This window comes from Euprymna scolopes, chromosome 16 (assembly GCF_053919585.1).
Source record: "Euprymna scolopes isolate OS-2025 chromosome 16, ASM5391958v1, whole genome shotgun sequence".
NCBI classification, from domain to species: Eukaryota; Metazoa; Mollusca; class Cephalopoda; order Sepiida; family Sepiolidae; genus Euprymna; species Euprymna scolopes.
In genome coordinates this window covers 137,743,650-137,763,557 of record NC_136497.1, presented here as the reverse complement: position 1 = coordinate 137,763,557, position 19,908 = coordinate 137,743,650, and the positions used below count along the sequence as shown (strand labels likewise).

The 19,908-nt window shown below is 33.8% G+C and overlaps 1 protein-coding gene across 3 annotated transcripts in view; it reads left to right on the top strand.

Annotated features, from left to right (window-relative positions):
- LOC145296124 (phosphatidylinositol-glycan-specific phospholipase D-like) overlaps window positions 1-19,908 on the top strand; it is a 92,803-nt gene that overhangs the window by 57,457 nt on the left and 15,438 nt on the right. For all 3 annotated transcript variants that reach the window (XR_013869970.1, XM_080142275.1, XM_080142276.1), the window contains 8 exons: window positions 2,085-2,197; window positions 5,315-5,388; window positions 6,878-6,991; window positions 8,403-8,483; window positions 9,247-9,397; window positions 11,575-11,627; window positions 14,705-14,814; window positions 17,542-17,741. Coding sequence is in view for 2 of the 3 variants with exons in the window: in XM_080142275.1 (XP_079998401.1) it covers window positions 2,085-2,197; window positions 5,315-5,388; window positions 6,878-6,991; window positions 8,403-8,483; window positions 9,247-9,397; window positions 11,575-11,627; window positions 14,705-14,814; window positions 17,542-17,741 (896 nt within the window). In the remaining variant the exon portion in view is untranslated. The remainder of the gene's footprint in view (window positions 1-2,084; window positions 2,198-5,314; window positions 5,389-6,877; window positions 6,992-8,402; window positions 8,484-9,246; window positions 9,398-11,574; window positions 11,628-14,704; window positions 14,815-17,541; window positions 17,742-19,908) is intronic.

Genomic DNA, 19,908 nt, shown 5'->3' with positions numbered 1-19,908 from the left:
TTTGACAATCAGACTTTAGTAAGGGTATTCCAATTCCTGCCGTAGCTGTTCTTTTGAACCTGAAATCATAAAAGTTGGTCTGTTATCTCATAATATGTATAGCAATAACATACAAAAATTTCAAGAGTCTATAACAATTTTAAATGCCTGTATAAAAATAGTTTGGAAACTTAATGGAGGCATCTCGTAGTTTTACCAAAATGATTGAAAAGAATTTATATGCTGTAAAAAAAAAAAAAAAAAAAAAGAAGTTATGTTTCATTTGCCATTACATGTGCGACAATTCTTGATACGATGATGTAAACGCTACACGGATCGACTTCAACAAAAAACTTGGAAGGTGGCAATTGTATAAATTGACATCGGACAGCATAATGTGATAAAAAATGGTGAGGGTGCAACTGTGATTTTTTTTTTTTTTTTTTTTTTTACACCACTTATCAAGGCCTTGAGGCCACTCGAGGATAAGGGTTAGTGAGTGTAACAGTAATCAATGGGATAATATCGTAGTAGTCGTTATTAATGGAAATTTGGTAGATTGGATTACTTAAGGGAGCGGTTCATCAAGAATTTGTTTATGTTGGACTTGAGGACAGCCAACTTATTATTTGGTACTTGTAGGGAGATCCGATGTTGCCCAGGATTGTATGAGGATCAACAAATGTTCCACACTTTAAATACTTTTATTGTCATTGAAATCGATGAAATTATCCATTTTTTTTTTTTTTTTTTTTTTTCCAATCAAATCAATTGATTACTTGCTCTAGTCAGGGATCCACTGTGGTGCACTGGGAGGAAATTTCACATGCCTCCTCATAGTAATTGAGTCCACAATATAATGTAATTTCACATTGCACTGTAGAGAACCTACCGTTGATTTTATCAAATGGTTTGAATTAGTTTAAAATGCAGAAGTCAAGTATCAAAGTTCAATTGAGCTGTAAAATATATAAAAACATCAAAATAATCCCACATAAAAAAATCCCTCTCTGTTTTTAAGTGTTATATCTTAAATTCACATCACTTCCAGTAAAAGTGGTTGCACGACTGTTTGGCATGTTATAAAAATGATAGTATTAAATTAATGAATCCGAAATATACATATACTGCATAAATATTTTAAAATATTAAGTATGTAAAGCATAGCTAGTTTTACGAAAATGACTTAATTTTGTATTATTTGGATTCATCGGATTCATCTTGAATGTCATTTTTACAACATTTTAGTCGATGTAACCTCTGACCTTCTTCAGGTGTCTCTTGTCTCGGGAATGTTTATGTCGAACTTGGTAATTTGGACGGAATTTTGAACGGAACCCTTTATTTACTTCGTGGTGGGTAGCATACTCTTATTCCACCAGCCATGACCGGATAGAGGTCCTAAGTACCTATTTACTATGCCTCCCCACGGGACAGAGTTAGACACCAGGGTCGTTTTTTAACATGGAGAAAAGGTACAAAAATAAAAATTGTCTCAGTCGTGAAGGATTTCTCCTCCACCGAAAGAGAACAAGAAATAGAAGTGCGGCATCTGAAGAACAGATACTACACTTTGATCTTGTCCCGAAGGCCAAGAAAAGGTGGATAGAGGTCCTAAGTAATTCGCGATTTCTTAGCCTTAAAATGTCTATAATAAAAAAAATTTTGTCATTGAATAAAGTCTCAAAAAATCTATTCACTGTTTTTAATAAACATTCTTGAGTAGAACTTTCCTTTGATTAATGGGAATTCATAGACATTACAACAAAAATCTTGTAAGTTCAAATTATTGAGTTACCTCCCCCCCTTGTTTCTTGAGATTATTTTTCAAGATGGTGGACGCGAGACTATCGCTGTTCTCTTATAAAATTTGATTTTATTTAAAAACAAAACTACTTGGTCAACTTAGGTGATTTTTGGAATATGATGGCTTCATTTTGTCATGGGTATGTACATCATACAGATTCTTCTTTATTTTTATTCTTTAATTGAACAGATCTATTTTCTTTTTATCGGTTCATTTTCTTTTTTTCTTTTTTTTTTTTACTACCATTTTCTGTCTCTTGTTTCATTTATTAAATTTAATTATTTTTATATTCATGTAGGTCACTTACTACCGGGGACGTAGATAATGACGGACTTGATGATCTTGTGATTGGAGCACCAGGTTATAGAACTGTCAGAAACCCACAACAAGGCTGCATTTTTGTTATCTATGGTAATTATGATTCTTCTTTTTGTTTGTTATCTAATATATAAAAAGCAAAATGTGTGTTTGTATTACTGCCAAACACTTTTGACACACGCAACAGATCCTAACCAGATCAGTATCATTTTCAAACCCAATCCTTCGGAAAACAGATATCGAAAAATTGGCCAAAAACATTAATTCCTTCACTCTCAACTCGACCGTTTTTTTACAAGGAGTGGTCGTTTTTTTTGTGTCGCCATTTTCGCAAACCATCTTTTCTTTTCAATTGTCTATGCTTAATTTTGACGTTCGCAACTTCCGGTTGTGCAATGGAGACCTTGACTAAGATGTTAGGTTTTTTTTTTTTCCTCCTTTGCGTTATGGGTTTGAGCCTGCCTGCCTACTACTGCTTTTTTTTTTTTTTTTTTTTTTTTTTTTTTTTTAACACACCTCTTTCCACCCGGACTGCCTAGTGTTGTTTTACAATTTCACCTTTGTCTAACTCTTTATGCCCTAACCCTAACCCTAACCTCACCCCCAACAATTTGCATTGAGTGGATTACTTTATTCCATGTCCAGCCCGGCCAAAGGGCGATACTCGATTGTTCTCTCTAACTAATGTCTATATCTAAAACTATCTTTCTAATTTATTACATCATCACCTGATGGTTTTTACATATTTGTTTGTTATTATTCCCACATGCCAAACTGTGCTCTTGATTTCAAATTCATCTTCCAATTGAAAACATAATTGGCAAAATAAAATTCCATTCTATCAAGTTAACATGCCTATGTTATTATTTATAAATATTTCATTCTAAAATACCTTTTTAGGTGACATTCCTTTGAAACTTACGAAACGCAGTAATAATAATAAGCGACTGGTTTATTTTCCAGCGTTGCCCGGAACCAACAACATACCGTCTCTATCTTTATAAAGTAAGCTATGTTTATATATATATATATATATATGAGATTCACTCTTAAACCTGATCATTATGAATAATTTCTGAATGCAGTTGCTAGGCATATCAGCACGGAAAAATCAAAGAACCCAGGAAACTCAGATTCCCTCTCCTTTGACTCCATATACATATTTACTCGATTCTTGACTTAACTACTAATACTAATTGAGTTTTCTCCAAATATTGAATCTATGAATAAAAGAGGTGATTATTTTACACTAATTGTGTTTGTACACAAACACAGGAAGGAAAGTAATATTTGATATCACTGACCAAAGTAAAAGTAATAGCCCATTCCTAGCATAAACCCCAAATATGGGAAGAAATGGTACAAAACTGCCTCTCTTATGCAGGCTATATTTACTTTAATTTAGTTTAATGCAAAGGGGATAAAAAGCAGGTGAAAATTCAGGTAACTACAATTTTTGGTGAAATTTTAACAATAGATATTAAACATAAATTAATAAATATTCCCCAAATTTAAGTTTTGTTAGAGTAATTTAAAGGGATTTTTAGGGGGCATTAATATAGGCACAACCTATCATTTATTTGTTTCATAAAAATATCAATCCAAAGATTGATTAAAGTTGTGTAAATATTAAAAAAAACGCATTCTTGGCCACAAAAATCCACTTGAAAATATCAAGGTGAAGGTAAACCGAAATCTGTCCTTTTTTTAGTGAAGTTGGATGAGGTCCTTATTTCATATTTTATTCACAATTTCTTATACCTTTGTTCTGCTGATAAACTTAATTCTAAGTGACAGTTTTCAGGATGTTGAATTGAACGCTCTTACATAATTCCTGGGAGTAACTTGTTCTCATTCTATCAGCCATAATTGAGTAGAAATGTTAATTATTATTTTATTCTTATTGTCTCTATTAAGGATTGAACCTTCAATCTCCAGAAGACTGTCATTTTTTTTTCACTCCAGGCCAAGCCACTAAAATCATAATCAACTCAATTTATAGCAAGCAAGCTGGTTTGAGAGTTAAGCAGTAAAAAATATGTTTACATTTAAATTTATACATGTTGGTATGGCCAGGGAAATAGTGAGCCAGAAGGGTTTTCCAAAGGCAAGCTCTCAGAGGAGAAAATCTTTTGGCATTTAGAAACCTCTGCAGTGAAGGAGTGGATTTTTGCTGTTTCTCGGGTGTATTTGGGAGTATTTTCATTGAGGATGTATAAATGCGGTAAGTTCGTTGGAGCACGTTCCATGAACACTTAAAAAGTAACTTAAAATATACTTATACTTAAAAAACAAGCACAGAGATGCAACAGTGTGGTGATGCAGCAGGGCTGGAGCTTAGCAGATAGTGCGAAACCTATTATGTTATAAATTATTTTTTGCATCGTGCCCCAGAGGGAATGACTGGTGATTGGTGCACCATCTCAAATGTGGCAACAATACTCCACGCACAGGTGTAATAAACGCCTTTATTCATTGCACCACACCTGTTACTAAAAGGCAATAATAACTAAGAATAACATAGTTAACACTTCTACTCGCCCATGGCTGGAGAGATGAGAACAATCTACCTCCATGCACTAAATAATGAGTTCAAATTCCATAAAGATTCTCAACTTTAAAAATGTGTACCAAAAATAATTTGGACATGTGAAAATAACAAGATGAGAATAGCAGTCCAAATAAAACAAATTATTAATCTTTTATCTAAAAAACATTCTGAAACAAAGGACATTCTTAAAAATTATCGTCACATCGCCTCCGACAAAATTGTCACAAATTATCGTCACATTGCCTCCGACAAAATTGTCACAAATTATCGTCACATCGCCTCCGACAAAATTGTCACAAATTATCGTCACATCGCCTCCGACAAATTGTAACAAATTATCGTCACATCGCCTCCGACAAAATTGTAACAAATTATCGTCACATCGCCTCCGACAAAATTGTCACAAATTATCGTCACATCGCCTCCGACAAAATTGTCACAAATTATCGTCAGATCACTTCCGACAAAATTGTCACAAATTAGCATCAAGTTTTGGACAGTATTATCACAATTTCATGAAAATTTTGATGGTTACCTGAATTTTTTTTGATTCCTTTTTGAAAATGTTATTTTCTTTTTTGCGGCAGTTAAAATTGATTTTCTTTGTTTATATTTTTTTTTCCTGTGAACTGAATTTGTTGTTTTTTTTTTTCTTGGAGGTAATTCTTCTGAAATGCGAGAAGGGCTTTGGAATTTAGATTCTTTGGAAGCTTTCAGTTGTGGATTGCCAAAGGTTAGTATTAAGCTTTGTTGATTTTGTTTTTTCATTGCAATCAAACAATCATTTTGTTTGATTGCAATGAATGTGGTGGTGAAATGGTTAGCAACTTGAACTGACAACCTGTGTGAGCCAAGTTCGATTCTGCAGCACAACTTTCACTCAGATTCACTGTCCCTCATGTAAGTTCCTAATTCTAGAAATCATCATCATCATCATGTGCAGTTTAACATTCATTTTACATGCTGGCATGTATAGAACGGCTTCTTGAAATTGACTTTGAAACTGACCTATCTCTGGCCAGGTTTTTATTTATCCCTCTTTCTCTCAAGTACATCCTTATCACTTTCCCCCCGCTCCTATTTTCCTTGGCTTGCACATACAAACTGACCCCTCTACCTAAACTGTTCTACATCTACTAACCCAAGAATTCTTGTCAGTTCTCTCGTGGCCATACCAACAAAGTCTCCTGTTCTGCACACATCTCTCTATACTGCCAAGATTTATTCTTCCACTGAGCTCACCAAGCCTAAGCCTGGCTTTAACACTCCCTTTACATATTGATTGATAGTTTTCTCGTGTGGACATTGATTTTACTTTCGGCATCCTCGTATCATGCTTTTCCCTTACTTTGTCCTTTTGTCTATTCCATGCACAATGTTTCTGACAAAGGAGGAAGAATTGCTGTTTTCTTTGTCAGAATCTATCCATCTTACACTTATCGTTAACTAGATTTTACCCTTAAGTAATATTTAAAAAAAAAAAAAGAAAACTCCTTACATAAAGGGGCTTCATATCTTGTCTGGAGCGATTTCCATTGAAAGAAATATAAGTATTTCCACTATTCGAATGCATTTGAAATCTAATATATACGTGGCTTTATGTCTGTCTGTTGGTTTCCATATTTTAAAACTCTATTTCCTCTGAAACTAAAAGTCACAGAGTGGCGCTAGGGATCTCAAATAATTGGATTTTTTATGGGTTGTTCTTTCTGGGTCTTTATCCTGTTAAAATTGTTTTTTAAGGGGTCAAAAAAGGGTCAAAATTGAAAAAATCATATATTTTGTACATTCATCTTGATTTATTTTTAATTTTTAATCATTTTATATGCGTGTCACGTTGCTACAGTAGTAACGTTACCAGCTTTGAATGCTTCGGTTTTGATTCTAGCTGATGGCAACCAAAACCTTTTTTTTTTTTTTTTAACTTTTGAAATCATGACTATAATAAGGTTTCTACCGTGAATAAAATGAGTCAAAATACAAATAAGTTTGTATAATTGTTATTACGGTATCCAGCAATCCTGAGGTTACATTTCTCTGAACATAACACTGAGTCAATGGTTTTATTTTATTTCAACACGTACAAAAGTTGTATTTTGAGTTAAAAGAGTCTTTCTCATCTTTTATGGTCAATGTGAATCCTGATTTCTTCAATTTTCCTAGGCAATGCCGAGACATGTATCCTGCTAGTTTCATAATAAAGAGATTCTTTCCCTTTTCAGATGCAGTCTCGATTTGGTGTTTCCGTTGTCATTTTGGATCTGAACGTTGATGGCATTAAAGATGTGGTGGTTGGCGCTCCGTCTTCAAACAACTTCCCATCTTTGGAATACCACGTAAGCAAACAGAACTTTCCATTCTCGATTTTTATTGGAAAAGGAAAATTAAGGTTAAATATTAAGGTGGGTATGTTTGCTAGTAGATATGTATTAGCTAGTTCATATCAAAGGTTAAAGTTTAATTTGTTAAAATGTATTTGTCTTTGTATTAAATATTCAATTGGACGAGTTAACGAGTGAATATATTAGATACTAGCAGATGTACCCGATGTTGCCCGGTATTAAGCGTAAAAATGAAGTAAAAAAAAAACAAAATGAGACACGTGCATGCGAGTATTATGTTTTTTTTCTAAACAGTTCACTTCTTGTAAGTAAAAAAAAGAAGTACTCAAGCTGAGATCGAAACCAAAACCTAAAGACAATGAGTAAATTATGATAACCATTAGGCCAGCTTGTAAGGATGTTTAGAAAGTGTTTTCAAACCTACTTATTCTTAACATAAGGAAGCTGTCATTTGAAAGATTAGTGCATGTACAGTCGTGAAACAGTTGCCAAACAGATAAAAATCTGATGACCTCCCCATGTACCAATTTTTAAATTTTGACTACTTAGTAGCCCTTTTTTCTAGATGAAAACGAATTAAATAATTTTCCACATCTATGAATACCCTATAAACCAAAATTCAAATCTATAAATCAAAAATTCGTTGAGTATATAGGTTGAGAAGTGTCATCACACACACATTCTCACATATATATATATATATATATATATATATATATATATATATATAGATATCTGAAAGTGTCTATCTGTCTGTGTACATTTCTCTACACAATAACTCTGTCAATTTTCAGTCTACAGACTCAAAATTTGATATACAGAGTATGGAGATTTGGGAAAATCTTTGCAATCTGCTTTTGCCCAGAAATTTGGCTGTTAAGGGGTCAAAGTTCAACGATTTGACCTTTAAGAACTCTACCAAACTCCTCTGCCAATTTTGGGTCTAAACACTTGAAATTTTAGATATAGGTTCCTTGGACATGGATCTAACTTAATAACTTGATTTGATCCTAAAACAATAAATTTTAAGGGTCATAATAGAGGTCAAATTTAAAAAAAAAATTTGACCTCTGCGGTCTCTACCAAATTACTCAGACAATTTCTGGTCTAAACATTTAAAATTTTACATAAAGGGTATTCAGAGATAGGGCAAGCTTTTTAATCGGTTTGGGTCGAAAATTAGATCAAAGACGTTTTTTCTTTTTGTTGACCTTGTTTAAGAGGGACGGACAAGTGGATGGTGTACCAGCCCAGATCTGATAACAATACTTCATGCATGGGCAGGTAGTGACCTTGTAGATATATAGGATACTAGCTGATGCAAGATGTTTTCTAGCATGGTAGAGAAAGCCCGCCTTCCTTGCAGCAACCTTGGCAACATCTATATTTGAATTTCTGTTTTCAGGGTGAAGTGTATGTTTTCTATGGTGAAAAGATGAAAAGAAGGAATTTGAGAACAAGGGATTTGGTGATTAAATGTACTCGGGTAAGTATGATAAATCTGTTATATACATGGGGGAGAGGTTGGACACTAGCAGGTTGTATTAGTGTCTACATGCTCTTGTATCAGGAATATGCTTTGAACCCCAGTAGCTCTATACCAGACTGAAAGGTTAGTCATTGCGAGGTGGTATGGGGATTATTTAATGCCAAATCCAGTAAGTTTGGAAAAAACCAGTATCTTCAGATAGCCTGATCTGGTAGCACCAGGAAAGACGGTCAGATATTACAGCAACTGAAATATTGTGAAAATAAAACCCTAGATAAGAATAATCTTCATTATCAGTTAGTGATGGGATGATTCCAATACAATTACCGATTCTCTACTAAATTCCTGATTCCAATACAATTACTGATTCCGATTCTTTATAAATCTCTAAATATTCAGCTATAAAGTTGTTATTTCCCTCTATTCATCAAAACACGTTAAATGTTCTGATTTTTTTCTCAAATGTAAAAATACACTTGTGGAGGATAATCTATAGATTTTAGCTTTACAGATCGTTTAAAATCAATCAATATTTATTATTTTATTATTTATTTTATTATTATTATCAGCAGTGGAAGATTTTGCTTTAAACAAAATCAAATAAAAAAAAAAAAAAAATTGGCATTGAAAAATAGGCCCACATTTTTCAGATTCTGATACCCTTAAAAGTTCCGATTTTACCGATTCCGATTAATTGCCCCAACACTGTTATCAATACTTATCTCCCAAATTCCGAAACGTACTTTCTTTATTTTTTAAGCACACTTACTGCAACCTTGGCTGGCAACTTTCTGCCGCAGATATAAATGGTGACGGACAGGATGATCTTGTTGTCTCCACACCGTTCCTTACTGCACCCGGATCTCAAAGAGGCTGCGTGGCAAGTCTTTTTGCTAACCAAAACCTCACACGTAAGGAGCAGTTTGATTTACTCTGTTTTCAATGTTCCCTCACCTATTTTTTTGAATAAACATTTCAATCATGTTACCATTCTCAACCAAGGTAGGTTGAGAGAGAATAATGAATTTATGCGCAAAAAGTATAAGATGATGGAGATGGATGAGAAGTTTAGCAGAATTACTGGTAGGTTGAGAGAAAAGTTTATATGATCAATATGTAATGTTTAATGTTGATATTAGTAGCAGTGAGTACAGTGGCGTCTCCTCTCTCTCACTGTAGTAGTTTAGTGTAGATGTTGACTGTCTCTCTTCGTTAAGTACAAAAGAAGTGCAGTGGAATTACTAGTAGATTGAATTTATGTGCAAAATACGAGGTGCCTTTAATAGTTTTCCAGAATTATTTTGTACAATCATTTAAAATTGTTGTAAACTCTTTAGAATTCATTATGTTATTGCTATAGATCTTATGAGATGACTGACCAATTTTACGATTTAAGGTTCAAGCGAACAGCTACAGCAGGAATTGGAATACACCCTGCTAAAGCCTGTCACAGCTGATGAATTTCAAAAATGCAATTTGGACGTGAAGACACTTTAGAAAAACAATATGCAATAAAATTCTGTTTTAAACTTGGAAAAAATTCCACAGAAACGTATGGAATGCTTTAGACTGCTTTTGGACGATCTTGCATGAATCGAGCATCAGTTTTTGAATGGCATAAGAGATTCAAGGAAGGCACGGGGTCTGTGAGGGTTGATGATAGATGTGGAGGAGTAAGGAAGTCTTAACACCAGAGTTGATTGGCCAAATAAAGAATTTCATGGATAAGGACTGTTGTTTATAGAGACAATAAGTGCACACTTTGATGTCAGTGTGGGAACTGTACACACAATTATTCGCAAGGAACTGAAGATGTGGAAGATTTGTGCAAATGCACCAGTTCACGATTCAAATGTCAATAAAAGTGCCCGTATGAAAAAAGTCTGGAAACTTATTGAAGGCACCTCGTATGTAAGACAATAGAGACTGAGAACTTTGATGTGGGGGAAAAAGGTTCAGAAGTTTTATTACCTTGGTGATACATTCGAAGGAAAGAACTTTACTACTCTTGACCACAGAAAGGTTCTACCAGGCATGTGTACATCATGGGATTGTATGGAAATGAAACCTGGCTAGTGAGGGATGAGGACATGCGTTTCACCGAGAGAATAGATATGGGAATGATATGATTTCGATTGACTATCCTTAATTCCAGTGCTCGCGACTTCTGATTTCGTGATGGACACCACAACTAAAACGTTAGTTTTTTTGTTTGTTTTTTTGTCACCTTCTTCTTTTCCTACTTTCGGGTTTGAGCCTGTTTGCCTATTACCACTTTTTTTTTTTTTTTTTTTTAAAAACACCTCTCTCCACCCAGGCGGCCTACTATTGTTTTAATCCCCCCCCCTCCCCCCGGTGCTACTGCTACTTTTTTTTTTTTTTTTTTTTAAAGCACCTCTTTCCACCTGGGGTTCCTCATTACACCACCTCTACACACCTAGGCAATGTTGGATACCCCTGCTAGTCGGTTATATAAAAGGGAAAATGTGTGTTAGTTTTTATGTTTGTAAAAAAAAAAAACTTTTGATAGACGCATCAGACCATGACAAAATCGATATCATTAGAAAGAGATCAATCTCTCGGATGAAAAATATGTAAAAAATTGTCCAAAAAGATTAATTCTGTGCTGGTCAACTGGGCCGTTTTTTGCAAGTAGGGGGTCCCTTTTTACGTTGACATTTTTGCAAGTCATACGCCTAGCAATCTCAATGTATGTTTAAAAAACGTGATTTATTTCGACCTGTCGTGATGCCATGGCCGTGACAGCTAGCGCGTTAGCTTTTTTTTCAACTCCTTTTCCACTATCACATTGCAGGTTCAAGCCTGCCTACTGCAGTTAATTTTTTTTGCAGTTGTACAGGCATTCGCTATTTTGATTTATTTTATTTATTTATTTTTTTTTTAGGGGGCTGGGTTTGCTCAATATCCTTTGTATATCCATCGGGTACCCCCCGCTAGTTTTTCACAAAGGTTTTTTTTTTTTATATATTTTAGTTGTTTTTAATTAGGTTAACTAATTGTTTTTGTTCTTATAATTATTCCATGCCAACTTTTAATTCTGATTATCTTTGTCTCGTTTTGAAAACAGCCTCAAAGATCCTAGAATTTGACCAGTTGGAATGGATACAGTGCGGAGATCAGGTATGTACACCATTTTGAACAGGCTCAATTTAGAAAAGTTTTCATTTTTTAGGTTACAGAATTCACCCTATATATTAAAGAACGAAAATAAGGAAAATAATCTGTATGATGTAAGTACCTGTGACGAAATGAAAATATCATATTCTAAAAATCATGTAAATTGACTTAGTAGTTTTATTTTTAAATAAGAAAATCAAATTTTATGAGTATCTGAGGCATAACAGTCTCTCTGTAATTTTGAAAAAAAATCTTAAAAAAAACAAACAAAGGAGATAACAATTCATACATACTACATTATGTTGTAATGCCTACAAATTCCTATTAATTGCTTCAAAATGATTTTATAAAAATTTAACTACTTGATTTTGGTATATGATATTTTATATATTATATAAAAATTTAACTACTTATGTGATTTTTGGTATACCATATTTTCTTTCCGTTACAGGCAAGCACATCATACAAAGTTTTTTTTTATTTTTAAATACAGGGGTGAATTCCAAACAAGAACCTTTATTTTTATGTAACACTAGCAGGCTGCCTTCTGTTGGCTGGTCATAAAATAGGCTTAAATATGATATTTTAATTTCTTCAAATTTCGGATTTATTATTATAGAGTCAATTCTCTTGTTATTATTATATTGTAACCAATATATAGTTGCAGTTTCAAAAGTTAGAAAAAAAAAGTATGACTAAGGTGTTGTCAGCTAGAATCGAAACAAACAAAGGTTTAGTCGTTATTGTTTGAGCTATTATCAGATGAATAAGAAAACATTGAAATTGAACCAACTTTAACATATAAATGTATATATTTGCGCATTCGTACAAGAGCATTTTAAGTAAACTTATGCCTGGCAAGTATCGATTTTTTTTTTTTTCAATTTTGACTCCTTAGCAGCTATTTTTACCAGCTAAAGATCAAATTGAATCTGTTCTACAGATCCAAGTTTCAAGCCTGTAGACTAAAAATTGATGGAGGAGTTTGATAGGGACTGTTCCTCAGACAATACAGACAAGGTTATATATATATGTATATATATATATATATATATGATTAGTGCAGAGTTTTTGTCGACCCCTTATTGTGAACAACTGGCGGCCATTGAGTTGTGAACAGAAACAGCTGTTTGTCTCTCATTGCTCAGTGGAAAGTGACATCTCTCAAAATGGTGACAGTAGCAGTTGCAGAGATGTTGATCTTTTTGCTCCTCCCTCGCTTTCTCTGTAATTTGTGATTGCTATAAATGAACAATAGATGAGGTACAAGTACAGTTTGTGACTTATGCTAAAATCAATTTTTCATTCACATCTTCTGATTGTTTGCATAAAGATGTGGATGCTGAATGAAAGCAACCCAGTATCAAAATCAAGACAAGGTCAAACAGAAAAAAACATAATGAAACAGCATTTAAAACAAGAAAAAAAAAACACAATCGACATATGTAAGATTTAATGAAAAAAAATTGTTTTTGACAAAGAAAATACAATGAAAGAATTGTTATAATTAATTTTTTTTTTTTTTTTCTTGGTTCTTCTTCATTATTAGAGTGAAAATTTAAAAATTAAAATTTAAGTAAAATTAATGGTATCTACTTAATTGCCATGTCACAGTAATGAAAATATCCAAAAATTACGAAAAACGATAAGGCAGAAATTAATTATTAATGAAAACAGTTTTTGAAGACAATTAAGCAAAAATTGAGTTTTCCTAAATTGGCCTAAGATTTCAGAAAATAGTTACCTCCCTTGTTAAGAGTTGAACCCTCCATTTTCTTTTTTTTTTTTTTTTTTAGCAAAACTCAATTTTCACTTATAAAAGTATTTTCACTAATAATTAATTTTCTACCTCAGCTTTTCATAATTTTTGGATATGTTCATTACTGTGACACAGCAGTTAAGTAGATACCATTGGTTTTATTTGAAATTCAATATTTCGAATTTTGCTCTAATAACAAAGAAACACCTTTTTTTTTGTCCCCCGACAAAAGGAGGATGGACCTGTAAATTCACCCTTGTCCGTTTGTCCATCCGCATTTTTCTCAATAACTATGCTTTGGAATTTAAAAAAATTTTGCACAAACATTAAACATGATATGAGTAAAAAAAACGTAACAGAACGGATTTTACGGGAAAACTCCAGTTGCCCCCCCCCACACACACACACTTGAGGTGGGGGTGGGGGACTTTTGGGTTAAAATGGCTAAAATTGACACTTTTGTACTTATTAAAATAAATTGATTCCTTGGATTTTTATAAAACTTTCTGAAAAGTTGTAGCTAACTGATTTCTATATAATTTTGTTTGTCTGTATTTTGCGATAATTCTTGGGTGTGCCTCAGGAGCTCTTTTAGGGCTAATAAAAACACTCCATTTTTGGGACTATTTTACCATATTTGTCCAAAATTTTCTGTGTATGTCTATTTAGTAGTTTTGCATGGTGCTGAACTCAAATTTGAATATGTTAAGGCCTTGGGGACTTTTGGGGCTAAATGGAGGGGGGCAAATGATGGACTTAGTCATTTCTGTTTTTCATAATATTTTCAAAGCATTTGAACCAGACTGACTAGTTTAAGTTGGAGTGAAAAATTTTTTACAAGTAGTAGTGGTAGTGACACAGTTCTAGTAGTAGTCGACATAGTAGTAGTAGTATAATTATGATAGCATATTAAGTACTCAGCATATAAAGAGTGCATCATACAAACATCTGACCTAAAATGTTTGTTGTTTTTACTTTCTCTTTGCAAAACTCAATCATGTTTTGCAAAGTCAAAAACAAAAACGGAAATTTTTTTATACAAAACAACTTTTTTCCAAAATTAATTTGATTCGGCATTAGCTAACTCAAAAAGGGTTGATATGCCTTGAAACAAAACAGCCGAACCAAATCTGTAAATACATGCTTCTAAATATACCACCATGTTCTCTTATTTACTGGTTCTTCAAGGTCAAATCATTTCCATTATCCCTTTATGAAGTAGATTTCTTTTATTCTAATTTTCTAAATTTTATGAAAAAAAAAAAAAAAAAAATTTGATTTTTTTTTTAAATTTTTTTTATTTTTATTTTTTATTTCTAAGGATTTTGGTTGGTTTGGATACAGCCTGGCTATCTCTGAAGAAAACATTTTCCAAGGAAAAGCCGGAAAACTTTTGGCAGTTGGAGAACCGATGCACAGAATTTGTGAATTGTGAGAAAGAAAGAATTTTTTTTATTGGATTTTAATTGAAGAATCCATCAAAGATTTTGATTCTAGTTTTCTTTAATTTGGAATCCAAAACCAAAATTTTATTTTTATTATATAGCGAAAAACTTTTAATGTGGATGCATAGAATTTTGCAAAACATAATCAACGAATAAAACAAATTTGTTTTTATAATTCGGCCACACGGCATAATCACGTTGACACACCGGTTCCTGCCAGATCATGGAAGTTAAGCAATGTTGAGCCTGGTCAGTACTAAAATGGGCGACCATTTGGGAATCCCAGTTGCTGTATGTGCTTTGCATTGTTTCCAGTCAGTCTTGGGCCTCTCCTTACCACTGGACCCAAGCAGTGCCGATTCAGGAGAGGTGTTGTTGGGGAGTGTGCAACCCTTCACAATTACACGCACAGCTACCTTTACAGGAGTGTCCATTGTTTCTAAAGACAGAACAGAAGCATCACATAGCTACTGAATTATAACTGGTCAAACTTTGAATTTTCTGTCATTTTAGGAGAAAAAAAATCTAATATCTTTAATATCGTGATAATGTAAGTTATTGCTAGAATTTTGTATTTTTTAAAAACATTTCTTAATAGTATTATTTTCTACGTTGCATAAATACATTTTTTTTAGCTTAAAATTTTTTTTGTTTTTAACCTTTTATGACCTGAATTATGATGCAGATGATTAAAAAATATATTTGTTAATTTTAGATGGCAGCATACTGAATGTAAGTAATGGACAGTTGCAATTTGGACGTATCTAGCATCCACCCAGATACTGAACTAATACGTACAAGGCGTGTTTGAATCAATTACCATTTTATTTATGCCGTTATATTAATTTATTTATGACTGAACGAATTGGTTCAACCATGTCATAAAGAGTTAAGTTAAAAATGTCTTCATGTATATTTTTCGAACTCCCTTAAGGTTCGAAATGTTAATATCTTTATAAAATGTTTATACAATAAATGTTGTTTGTACGGCAGCATTGATGAGTCTGGGTTCAGTCATGGTTTCAGGGCCGAAGCATCGTTACCATTAACCGAAACCGCCCCAGCAGTATCTCATTATAATGTAACATTGTCTGTGGACCGACACACATTGTGTGCAGTTTCAATTGCAAAAGAGACCAAGTCAAAGAATAGGAAATAACTCCAACTCACCTTTTGGTTCTGTACAACAATATTTATTTCCTAGTCATTGTTATGGCCATGACGTCACGTATGTGATCTACAACGTTCTCCACGTTTCTCACAGGACCTCAAATGTTATCTCGTTTCTCCTGAGATCTTTGTCTTTCTCTTTATTTTTTAACCCCCCCTCCTGCACCAGTGATGTCACTTCTCACGCATTTATATAAACTGTTGCTTTTGCTTCCAACAATGCCTTTATCAAAGGTTGACTTCGGGTTCAGGCATGGTTTCAGGTCTGAAGCATCATTACCACTACCCTATAACGCCTCAGCAATATTTCATGATAGTACCAGATTTTGTTTAATTGTCGTCACTCTGTGGAATTGCCATATCCACATTAACATGCGAGATGCCTTAAATAAGTTTCCAAACATTTTTTGTACAGGCATTTAAAATTGTCATAGACTCTTGAAAATTCAGTATGTTATTGCTATACAGATTATAAGATGAATGACTAATTTTTATGATTTCAGATTCAAATGAACAGCTAAAGCAGGAATTGGAATACACCCTACTAAAGCCTTATTGTTACAGATAGTGAATATCAAAAATGCAATTTGGACGTGAGGACAATTTAGAAGAACAATATGCAATAAAATTCTGTTTTAAACTTGGAAAAAATGCCACAGAAACGTATGGAATGCTTCAGACTGCTTTTGGACCATCTTGCATGAATTGAACATCAGTTTTTGAGTGGCATAAGAGATTCAAGGAAGGCAGGTAGTCTGTGACAGATGATGAGAGGTGTGGTAGGAGTAAGGAAGTCAGAACACCAGAGAAATTTTTATTTAAGGACCATTGTGTGTCTATAGAGACAATAAGTGTACAATTTGATGTCAGTGTAAGAACTGTACACACAATTATTAGATAATGCATGTACTTTTTCTTGTCTTTGGAAAAAAGACCAAGATTATTCAAGAACGTAGAAAGTTAAGTTGGTAATAAAACCTCGTCGTCTGACTTCGATAAGAAATACAATGATTTTCCAGTTATTTCTGACATTGCTAAGAAACACGAACATTATAGATCTAATTAAATCCAGTTGTGGATTATCATTTGATGATGGTTCAGTAGGTCTTGCATTCCTTATTTTTTGTAAATGATGTATCAATTTCGAGGTAAAACCTCGTCCTCTGACTTTGATAGGAAATAAAATGGTTTTCCAGCCATTTCAGACCTTATTAAGAAACCCGAGCATTATAGACCTAATTATTACGGCTATGATAACAGAATATTCTTTTTATTGTTTTGACTCTCGAGTATATATCAGACACAGTTAATCAACCGAGAACCACATCACTCTATATAAAAGCATATAAGATATCAATGGATACACACTAGAGAGCCAAAACAATGAAAAGAATATGCTGTTGTCATAGCCCTACTAACTATATCCAGTTGTAAACTATCTTTTGGTATTGTATGCTGTCCATGTCACTCTGATATTCTTTTCCTATTTTATTGTAAATATCAATTCCTAACTTATTCGGTTGAATTTTTGGTTTATTTTCAGTTCCAACTGCAGCTTCTCGCCCGATGATCAACAAAGTGTTGGCCGCGTACATCTTTACTTCCTTGGAGTGAACACGATGCCTATTTATCTGTATTACATTCCAGGTCCAAAGAATTTCAGTCAATTTGGTGCCTCGTTGGCTTTTGGAAGACCATTTCATTCAACACCAATGGTTCTGGCTGTCGGTGCTACTTCAAATGGCAAGAGAATCTTTTATTTTGTTCTATTTTTTGTTGAGAATTACATTTATGCCTGATCATAGACCCACTTGCGTGTGCATAGCATAGACTGGTTGCGGACCCATCTATATATATAAAAGCGAAAATGTATGTATGTATGTACGCTTTTCCTCGATGTCCACAAAAGGCTTCTTTCAGAGAAGCGCTCGCTCGCTTCACAACTTCTTAAAACTTTTTATATCATCCATAAATTGTAATATCTCAGAGTTAACCACGGAGCGCGCCTGTCTTGTAGTACTTACCAACAAAACAAACGCCCACGTGTTTGTGCCTTGTGTAGGCATGCGCGACAACAAAACTTGGGTTTTTATAAGCGGAAGTCTCGAGGTTGTCAGGAATCTCCGGGCGCATGCGCAAGAGGAGGGATTGAGATAGTGGTATAAAAGGCAGGTCGAGTGAGAAGGTTGTTGTTGTTGTCATTGGACGTTACAGTGACGCGTGCGTTAGCAGGTGATTAAGAGGCTGGTTTTTTTGTGTCAAGTCGCGCACCTCGGTGAAGATCATATAAGTCGTGCACCTCGGTGAAGGTGAAGGTCATTTAATTTTATTGACTTTCAAACGTTAATTATTCCACATTTCCCGCATTGGCACGAGTTACATTCGGTTTTCGGTATAAAAAAAAAGCGAAACTCGACTCTAATAACAGGCCCAGAGCCAGTGAACGTTTGGTCAATGTCAACTTCGTCATATCACACGGGGGAGCGGGTTTTTAAAAACAAACAAACCGATTTATTGACCTCATTAAAAACTTTCCCGCACAAAATGCTAACTGCTGAATACCTATCGCCGTCACGTCAATCAAAAACGCGCACCTGTTTTTTTTTTTTTTTTCACACTTTACTATTTCCAAACTGCGCGTCGTAAAAGCTTCGTTTATTTTTCGCGGGCACTTGTTTTTTTTTTTCACACACACCTACAAACACCCAGGCAATGCCGGGTACCCCTCACTAGTTCACACATAATATATATAATGTAGGTATTATTTCTCAATTCCTTAATATACTTAAGCTCATACTTTTGTATACATATATATCTCTACAATTATATAAATGCAACTTTGCCTCTGTGTGTGTGTGTGTTCGTTCCTTATAGACTCCAAAACAGCTGAACAGATTCCCATTAAAATTTACAGAACTTTAGTGTATAAGTCTGGGAGTGATCTTAGTTAAGTTTTGTCTCAGAATACCCCCGATAATCATTGATAATTGAAACTGTTATTTTAATTTATGTATCATTGGTAATGCCATTTTTTCCATGTCATTGCTTAGCAGCAATGATAGAACAGTGGGTCGTGAAAATTATACTGTAGGTAAGTTGATAGCATGTTTTTTTTTTTTTTTTTTTTTTTTGGTTTGTAGGTTCAAACGCTGCATGTAAATTTCCTATTTTTCTTTTCATTACCTGCCAAGAATTTTATAAAACTTGAAAATGTACGTTTTTTTTTTTTTGCATAATGTGGTCTGTAGGTTCAAACCCCACACGTAAATTTCTTAATGGTTTTTTTCCGTTAACCGGAAAGAAGTTTATATAAAATAATTTTATAAAAGAAACAGTAGGTTCTCTAGAGTGCAATGTAGAATAACATATTTTGGACTAAGTTACCGCATAGAGGTACGTGAAGCTTCCTCCCAGGCGATTTTACGGATTTCAATGACAATAAAAATATAGGAGTGTGAAATATTTGTTGATCATCATTCAATCCCAGGCAACGTCGGGTCTCCCTGCAAGTATATAAATATTTTTAGTATATCTGAATACTTTCATATATATATATGAATACTTGTAAATATATCTAATTATATTTAGATATATCTAATTATATCTAGATATTTCTGATTATATTCAGATATATCTGATTATGTTCGTATGTATCGGAATAGAAAAATGGCAAAATATGTGTCCATGGATAATTATATTTAAAGAATATGTTGCTCTTCATATAGGCGAAGGAAGAATATTCCATTTAGGCATTAGGAGTTACTATTTGTGAATTGGGATCATGTCTCTAGGAGCACTATGTAGGAAGTTGAGCAGCGAGAAGTTTCTTCACATTACAGTCAGGGAAACAGAAGACAGGAGTCATTCCAAAGTCTACCAGTTCATGGACAGGAGCTATTAGAGTAGAAGG